Below are 9,983 nucleotides of genomic sequence, written 5' to 3' on the forward strand. Positions count from 1 at the left end.
CCAAATTACGGAAATGCCCCTTATCCGGAACACCCTTGGTCCCGAGCATTCTGGATAATGGGTCCTATACCTGTATAGTGATATTTCTTAATTTTTGAAGTCTCCCTCGAGGCTTCAAGCACTGACCAAAATCCCTGCCTCAGTCAAGATCAGTAACTCTGGGCCCAGACATGACTTATTCCCTGCTTTTATTTCTTCAATATTAATATCACTTTTCACCCATTTCTCCCTCCCCTGCCCCTTGATTGCACCTTCTCTTTTCAGTTACCCTTTTCCCTTGCACTACAAGTGTCCGTCATCTCTAACACTCCCTGGCAATACTATAAAAAGGCAAAAACACCAAAAAATATGTATTAAAGCTTTATTTATAAAATAGATGTTATTTGTTTGTATTAAATTTTAGTCTAAAAGAAACCTGCCTATTTGCTAGTTGGTCCAAAGGAAGGCGAAAAACCACCATCTGAAGCCATAGCCAATTTGCCTCAGAGGGGAAAAAATTCCTTCCTGACTCCCAAAAGGGCAATCGGACAAGTCCCTGGATCAACTTGTACTAAGGGTTTATGTCAGTGTGTATGTGAGGGGATTAGAGAGGAGGTGTCGCTGGCTCTACAGTGGGAGATTTGAAGTGTGTGAGGGTGGAACAGAAGATAAATGGAAGAGACTAGCTGAAGAGAAAAAAGAGATTAGAATAAGGCAAAGAGCATGCTGGTTGAGGAGTAGACAAATAAAGGGAAGGCAGGTGGTGGAGCTAAAATTAAGAGAAGAAACCTCGGGTGGAGCTATGGTAATTTTAATCTAAGGTCCCACTGGTGGAGCTGTGGTGTTTAAAAAATGTGAATGCCACTGGTGAATCTGTAGAAATCTGTGGTGAGTATCACTGTTGCTGTGGTTGTTTGAAATGAAGATATTAAAGGAAAGACATAATTGGTAGAGCAGTGGTAGTCTGAGATATGATGACAGATAATGATGACAGATCTACAGTTAGAAAAACAGATCTGAAATGCAGATGTTAAAGGCAGAGACTGCTGGTGGAGTTACAGTTATTTAAAGAGGAGACGCCACAGTGGAGGAGCTGGGGCAGCTGCAAGGGATTGTGTTGATGAAGATACAGATGCTAGAGGTGTGGTAGTCTGAGGAAAGAGCCTAGTGGTAAAGGAGCAGTAGAAGAAGGAGAGATGGTACCTTTCTCTGCAGATGTTCTTTCTCCTTGGATGGTATACAGGAGACTCACCCTGGGCACTTGATGTTATTGGCCACAGGATCACACACAGGCAAAACCTTCCAGGGCCATTTGCTGAGCCTCCTTCTGTTCTGGCGATGTTTCAATTGCGCAGAAGTTACAGGCTCGCCGTAGATGTTCCATGGCACAGCAAGGCCGTAGATGTTTCCTGGCCTGCCGTAGCTGTTCCCTGGCCCGCCGTAGAGGTTCCATGGCCCGCCGTAGAGGTTCCATGGCCCGCTGTAGTTGTTCCCTGGCCCCGCGTAGTTGTTCCCTGGCCCGCCGTAGTTGTTCCCTGGCCCGCCGTAGCTGTTCCCTGGCCCAGCGAACTGCTCTCAATCCTATATAGATAAATAAAATCACAGTAAGGAAAAAAATTAAAATGAATCCCTGGGACGGCCTTTCATCCAACTAGTCTGAACTACTGAACCCATTTCACTACAATTACCAGCAGATTTGACATGGCGGTAGTTCCATGATTCTACTACGAGTATGCTGCGTCTGCTACTGACTTGCAGCAAGCGAATTGGATGCAAATGCTGTTACTATTGCTGCGCAGAATGAACTGCAGTTTACAAAAGCACCTACTAACTAGCGCATGAATTGCTGCAGGCACAACAGTTGCTAGAGTAATGGCAACCAACTAGCACTTGAGATTTATAACAGGAAAGCTGCAAAATAAAACTTATATGATTCAAAAGCAACATTATTTTACATTATATTATTGTACTAAAATGTAATAATAAGGTAAAGTACCCCTCTAAAAATATGTTTATTATTCCTAGCACCACTATTACAATTCCAGCTCAAGCAGCTTCTCATTTTAGTAAGTTAAGTGATGTGACAGTACAGCCATAACAAATATAATGGATTCCCTCACCTTGTTTGGCCGGCCGGTTCTGCACAGCCCGAAGGTGTTCCTCGATTTCAGCCCTGATGGTCTTCGTAGGGGGCAGTTCAGCAATGAACGGGTGCTGCAGCAGCTCTTCCGCACTCCATCTCCGGGAAGGATCCTTCTCAAGGCATGACTCCAAGAAGGACACAAAAGTTTGAGACCTGGAAAAAGGAAAAGATTTGAGCAAGAAAAACAGATTTATTGCTTTAATCGCTAATATGCCAAGGTGAGAGACACAGAGTTGCAGTATCAGCATCGCACAGTGACATGAGCTGGGAAGGACTCACCAGGTCCTTGATATGAGCCTCGGAGAGTCGTTGTTGATGATCAGGTCCGACACTAGTTCCTGATCGGCGTATGCTAAAAGTTAAAAACATATATATATGAGTCCCTTCAAACATGACGCTGAAGTATTGGGGCTTATTTGCTATTTCCACCATAATAGACATTTTGCTTTAGAATAATTATAACAAACAAACGATACCCCTGCACATAGAAACACAGGCATGGCCTGCAATTCTGAATGTAACAGATGACTAAATAAAGGCTCTTTGCCAGACTGGGTAACAATTCCTTGGTTACAATGTACAGAAACCCACAATTGTTGTGATTTACTTACGTGTTTTTCCCTCAGCCATTTCGATGGCAGTGATTCCCAGGGACCAGATGTCACACTGGAAAAGAAGACACCAAAGAGCATTAGGATAGAATTGGTTTAGCGTATAATTTAGTTACTTGTTACCGGGGGGTTCCCAATGGCTTCATGTTTAGCACTCATGTAACTGAATTAGCCTTTACTGAATGCAGCACCCATTTGTGCAGACACATAAATGCCATTGGGTCCTCCTACTGCTTCTACAACATACTTTGGTGTCGAATTCCGGTTCCCTGTCCCTCCTCCTAAAGGCCTCGGGCGCCATCCAGTGCGCAGTCCCATCAGCCTGGTTGCACTTTCCTGTCTGTGGGTCCAGGTCCCAGCAGTTTCCGAAATCGACTGAAATGACAGATTAAACATATAAATGGAAAATTCATTCATTTTAAGGGCAATAAGATAAAAACCTGTATCATGATACCCTCTGTACTTTATATCCACAGAAGCTTCCCCCCATCCATTCATCTTACAACTATAAGTTTTACTCACTGAGTTTGATGTTCCCCTTCTTGGTGAGCATCACGTTGGGGCTCTTGATGTCTCTGTGAACGGCCCGGTGGTGGTGAATGTGGTTGAGAGCCTGGGGAGATTGAGATGTAGGTTATAAGAATATAACAGACATTTGGCTAAATATTCCTAACAAAGAGCGTGTAACACAATGTAGGATAATGTAAAGTAAAATAATAGAAGAGTCTTTAAGGAGTTAATCCAAGTTTACCTTCAATACCTCCCTGCAGACATAGCCAATCCAGGTCTCCTTCAGGGATTGGCCTTCGGTGCTGTTGATCAGGTCGTACAGGGAGCCGCCGCTGCAGTACTCAAGGACAAGCTGCAATAGGAAGGAATGATTTCAGGCCGTGTATGTATTTTATTGCCTCCAATGGAGATCTCTTTGGCACATAAAGGATGAATGTGATGCAACAAACAATTTCTTACCTCCAGATACTCCGATGACTCCTCGTTTGGAGCAGGGTGGTGATAAGCTCCATAGTAAGAGGCGATGTTCCTGTGCCTGCTGAACTTCAGGAGAAAGCTTACCTCTCGGCAGACTGACTCCTCATCCTGGAGAGGGAAAATAGAAACCCTTTAGCTCACATAGGCAGCCACACAATAAGAATGATATGGAGAAAGGAACTATAAAGAAACCTTACCCGAGTGATGTTGGCCATCTTGACGGCTACCTTACCTCTTTGATGGTGATGGCCCTGTAACACACACAGAAAGGTGTAACTGACATTCAGTATTAGCTGGAAATATCAAGACTCATATTGGGAACAAACTGACAGAAATATTAAGTTATGAAGGAATGTAATCATGTGCATAGCAGGGATAGTGATAGCACTTTCAACTTGCTTTCAGCTCCCCCTGCTCTCTAGGAATTTGGTTGGTCCCTTACCATGAACACGGCTCCAGTGCCGCCCTCTCCGATTTGCGTCTCCTTGGTCAGCCGACCATCAGGAGGCTGGGAAAAACAGATAAATAGAATTAAAGGGGAATTTTATTGATAACATAATATTCAACAGGGTAAAAAATATGTATTAACTACAATGGGGGCAGATAGGAAGGAGAGGGACTTTTGGGAAGGAGGGGCATGAGAAACACATGAGAGACAGAGGCAATTGGCAGGTGTGAGGTTCATAAAACTGGGGGGGTATCACAAAACCAACACCCAAATTCCATGCTCTAGCAGCCCCTACAGGGTGTTGGTCATGGATGTCACCCTCTTTCCTACTCACCTTATAAATTTCGGAGAGGCATCCGAATTCAGCTGTTCGCTGAGGGAAAATTTAAAGATTTTGTTAGTTTAAAGGGTCATTATTAGGCCCAACACTTGCTGAGTAACGAAATGGTACTACCCCGTGTGCCCTTCCACTAAAAGTGGGGTCCCATAGCAAATTCACTTTAGGGCCTTTGAACCTTGGCCAAGAATGGGACTTTATTCACAAACCAACTTATTAGTCTTTGCCCCACTGTGCCCCCTACACCCCCTGGGCCCCCAGCAGTCACAGGGTCTCCTTTCTCTATAGTTACACCCCTGGATAGTAAAGAACTGTCTGATAAAGTGTCTGATTCTGAGATAAATTGGCCCCATATACAACCAGATATTTATTCAGGCTCATTAAAGAGCCCCATATGGGCAGAACACTGCTCTGTGTGTCACTGAATGGGTTAACAGTCTATACTTTACAGCAAAACCCGTCAAATGAAATCCATAGCAGGAGCCTTACCTTCCTCCGGGGGGCGCAGAATGGCATTGCGCCCTAGTGGTTTTGCTCTTAAAAGAGCAGTTGGGTTTAGAAAAAAAAAAAATCAGCTGATATCAATGGAAGATGTTTTTTCCAAAGAAAAGCTGAAAATTTCAGGAAAATCACTGAAAATCGCTCTGAAAAAGCTTTGAATTCGCTCAGAAATCGCTCTGTCGCACAGAATTTCACTGTATGGGGGGACAGAAATGAAAAGATATAAATTCCATGGTCCGGCCCTCTCTGCTATACAGATCAGGATACACTGCATTATATTCACATTATTATATTCACATTATTCCCCCCCTGACCAATCCTTCCATTTTACCAAAAAACTGATATTTATTCTCTATGATATTTTCATTCAAATTTCTGAAATCTGATTTCTGTGTAATGTGACATTATCTCAGGTTAGCAAAAATCATGCTGCTGGCTTCTGCAGCAATAACGGCATTAAAGGTGAAGTTCCCCTTTAAATTATGGTGAAACAGGTTGCAGCATTTCCCCGTATTTGGCTCCATCCTTCCTTCCTTCTATTAGAACATAATGCCCAGTCCCTGCTGCAATGTTATCACCACCATATAACTAAGGCCCAATGGTGGGAGAGCAGATAAGGATGCTGGGAGTTGTAGTTCTGCAGCAGCTTGGGGGCCATATGTTGGGGGACTATGGATAATACTGGGAGTATTCTATCCCTTAGGTCAGGAAAACTGGCATAGGCACCTGCCCTGTTATACTACAATTCCCAGTATCCAATGTAACCCAGTGCCGTCATGCCTGGCAATATACATAGCACCCAGGGGTAAGGAACACACATATATATACATAGCACCCAGGGGTAAGGAACACACATATATATACAACTGCAAAAATCCAAAAATAGGAAAAAAAGCTCCAGCAGATTAACTGCAAAACATTTATTATGGGTAGTGGTAACACGACATGTTTCGGGTTAATACCCTTTATCAAGTGTACAAAGACCATAACCATGTGGTTATACAAAGTTCACCAATAATTTTTCATTTTTGAACACATATATATACATAGCACCCAGGGGTAAGGAACACACATATATATACATAGCACCCAGGGGTAAGGAACGGCTGACAGTGGCAGATGCAGCCCAGTAACCACTGAAAAATCTATGCCATGTTGTACTGACCCCCTGCTTGTGTTTCTTAGTTCAGAAGGCAGCTGCAAAGGCTTTCAGGGCATGCTGGGAGCTGTAGTTCTGTGCTAAATAACTATGGGCAAAGCTCTATATAACATAAAGCCCTCAGATGTTACTAGGCATCATCACCCCCCCATCACTTGCACCAGTCCAGGTGATGCCATCATTACTAGCATAGGATACTGAGATTCTGACTGTTTAACAGGATGTACCAATACATGGGTAGGGGGATTTCAACTTGCACAGAAGGGAAATAGCAATAATGGCAGCTCTCAGAGCAGAGGGGATCCCATATAAAGGAAGGGAGAGGATTACAGGTACTTGGATTTCATGAAAGAGAACAGTAGTTGGATTGGGAATGATGGAGCACATTAATGTATCCCCTGTATGAGTGTCTGTATGCTCCACTCACCTCTATAGTAAAGATTAATATACCTAAATAGGTTGCAGCCAATCACATTTGAGTTTAAGATTTTACCTATGACTGGCTACCAAGATCCAACATGTATATAAATAATGCCGAGCTGAATGGGACCCTAGCAACCACAGGACAAGGGCCACAAGCTGCAGGTCTGATAGGGGATGATGGGAGTTGTAGGTCAGTGACAGTAACAGGACTACAGGCTGAAAGTATGATAGGGGATGCTGGGAGTTGGGACAAGCAATGGCTGCCTGTCATTAACTGCCTCAGACAGCATCAGTGGCCCATTAATGCCTGCAAAATGGCAACTCTGAAACTTTATGCTTAAAAGCTTTTTAAAGAAGGCAGTTTTATGTACAAAGTAAGAAACAGAGAGAGAAATATGGATATTAAGAGCATTGGAGGCAGAACCTGAACACCAAGTGGCCAACTGTCATCCCAAACGCTGTCAGACTTTGCCCTTAATAATTTCCAAACTTGTTTTAATACAAAGCAAAATTAAAAACAACATAAATATTAATATTAGAAGAGGAATCTGAATCCCAAATGTTATTTTATGCTTTTTGTATTTATTCTGAGAGGTCTGTAGCCTCCCTGCTCCCCTATTTATTCCCCCAACCACTACTCTCCAATAGTCATGTTTTATATGTATGTATTTATGTATTAAACTTGAAAAATTCTATGCAAACCCAAGGCTAATATCCCAGGCGGTACCTAGTGATGCAATTAAGTAGTGATTTTCTGCATTTATGTCATTATTTTCCTAAAATGTCCCCCCAGCGTGTGGCGCACTCCACTTACCTCTGATCCCAGAAATGAAAGTGAGAAAAGCCGTTAATAACGGACACTCTAGCAACCAAATGACAGTTAAAACGGTTAAACTTAAGGGCATCACAATGGTTCAGTCACGCATCAGGCTTATGGCAGTGTCACAGTGACAGTTGGTGGCTGTGAAATAGCAGCTTTGAGACTTGTAGCTTAAAATCATACAAACCAGACACTTTTAAATACAGTGTGACTTATAGTAAGCAATGGGAATATCAATATATTAAAAGAATGTGGATACCAAATGTTATTTTATACTTCCATGTATACCTGTATATGCTGAGAGGTTTGTAGGCTCCCTGTCCCCAATTCTTCCTACCAACCCAGCTCTCATAATAGAGTTTTATATTTATTAAATAAAAGAATATGTGTAAAACCAAAGCTAATACCCCAGATGCTTTATTTCATTTCTGCCATTATTTTCTGCCATTATTCGTCTCCAGCGATGGGCTCTCCCACCTGGGCTGAACATTTCCATCTTTCTCGTACCCCTGAGCAGAAACATAAAATTATAAACACCATTGGATACCCCTGTTTGAATCACAGAGATATTAGAGTTACAGTAAAGTGAAATAAACCATATTATTTATATTTGTGGTTGTGGCGATTATTTTTTTTTCTATTAAACAGACCAACTACAGTAAGGTTGCACTTTGCAAAATACTTTGGGGATGATTTACTAATCCACGAATCCGAATCTGAATGGGAAAAATTCGGATTGGAAACGAACATTTTGAGACTTTTTCTGATTTTTTGCGAATTTTTGTCGCCGTTACGACTTTTTTGTAAATTGTTGCGAGTTTTTCGTAGCCGATACGACTTGCGCAAATTGTCACAACTTTTTCGTAGCCGTTACGATTTGCTCGTATATTGTCGCGACTTTTTCGTATTGAGCGCTCGTAAACGGCGGGCAAACCTTTGCGACTTTGCATGAGTTTGGAAGCCTCCCATAGGACTCAATGGCACTCTGCAGCTCCAACCCGGCCCAAGGAAAGTCACGATACTGAAGCTTGAATGAATCCGAAACTTTCGTACTCGGCGCGGCGGCTACGAAAAAGTTGCGACAATTAGCGCTAGTCGTAACGCTACGAAAAAGTTGCAACAATTTGCGAAAAAGTCGTAACGGCTACGAAAAAGTTGCGACAATTTACGAAAAAATCGCAAAATACCGATCATTACGAAAAAAATGCATTCGGACGCTTTTCGGACGTTCGTGGATTAGTAAATGTGCCCCTTTGTGTTTATTTACAGCTACATCCCTGGTGCCCTTACCTATGAATATGATAGTTATGCAGCAATATATATTGTAACTGTGGGTATTTTGCCCTTGAATGGTTGGTGAGATAATAAATCCACCCGCCAGCATCTGAGTGTCTGTACAGCCCTATAGGGTTACATGAGACACAGTCATGGGCAGCGCCCCCAGCTTAAGGGGCTAAGGATTAAAAGCAGAAATACATCTACATTAGCCACCATGTAGGTATTTTGCCTGCCTGGCTGCTAACAGTTACCCTCTATGTCACTGTCATTAATCGGGAAGAAAGATAACACAGACAGGAAGGCTTTGTTCCTCCACCAATTACAAAGAGATGCAAAATTTGGAGTAAATGCTGGGGTAACTCAGGTAACATAGGCACATCAGAGCTTTAATACATGGAATAAATGCCAAAGGGCAGTGTTAATTAGTATAACATTTGCCTGATATGCCTTTTAAAAATCTCACGTAAAAGAAGTGTTTTAATAAATACATTTTAAGTGGTTTTATAATCTGCATTATTGGAGATTAAAAAATGCAGTAGTCTGGGACTGGCACATTCACACTATAGTAAAATGTTTGTAGTTACTATACACCACATGTCCTGGTCTTGGGCTGCTGCAATAAATCCCTGGAAATAAAGTAAAGGTGGCAACACATGACAATTTTCAGTGAAGCGAAACAGGACAGATTCACTCATCACTAATGGAAACCAATCAGATTTTTGTTTTCACTATTCAACCAGCAATTGACTGAAAAAATGCAGTCACTGATACTTTGCTACAGGTTATTGCCATATGCACATTTGCCTGGTATTTATAAATGAGCCCCGACAAGTTGTGTGTATTTGTTGTTCTAAGCCTCTATACTGAATGTGTATTTGCATGTTGTATAAAGTCACCTCACTAGATTTACTATAGCAGCAGATCACAGGGCCAAAGATGCAAAACACATTAGAAGTGATGGTTGTTTGATTGTTTAAATGGCACCCAAGTCTCCATGATTTCATAAATATCCTTATTTTATTGTGCCATAGAAGATGTATTAAAAGCCACGTCTTTCATTTTTGCTGAATCTTTTATCTTCTTAGTATTCTTGAGTTCTCACATTTGCGGATACTGGTTGGGTTTAGTAGGGCTCATTGGAAATCCCCTGTAAGCAGAGCTGCTATGATGTACAAATGGGATGAGAACATTGTTTTGAACTGAGTCTGACTGAGAGTTGGGGAAGGTAAGAGATGGGGACTGATGGCCACAATAAATTGTTGATTGATGCCACTAGGATTAAAGCCTGCAGGTTGGG

General features: G+C 42.1%; 1 protein-coding gene across 1 annotated transcript; it reads right to left on the minus strand.

Annotated features, from left to right (window-relative positions):
- Positions 1 to 347: 347 nt before the first annotated feature.
- Positions 348 to 2,596, minus strand: LOC116412224 (TRAF2 and NCK-interacting protein kinase-like). The gene is made up of 2 exons (XM_031905967.1): positions 2,100 to 2,596; positions 348 to 1,560 (listed from the first exon to the last, which is right to left on the minus strand). Exons 1-2 carry the CDS (start codon positions 2,368 to 2,370, stop codon positions 1,262 to 1,264), a joined length of 570 nt encoding a protein of 189 aa, XP_031761827.1. The 5' UTR covers positions 2,371 to 2,596; the 3' UTR covers positions 348 to 1,261.
- Positions 2,597 to 9,983: the final 7,387 nt, after the last annotated feature.

Source organism: Xenopus tropicalis, chromosome 7 (genome assembly GCF_000004195.4).
Source record: "Xenopus tropicalis strain Nigerian chromosome 7, UCB_Xtro_10.0, whole genome shotgun sequence".
Taxonomy (NCBI): domain Eukaryota; kingdom Metazoa; phylum Chordata; class Amphibia; order Anura; family Pipidae; genus Xenopus; species Xenopus tropicalis.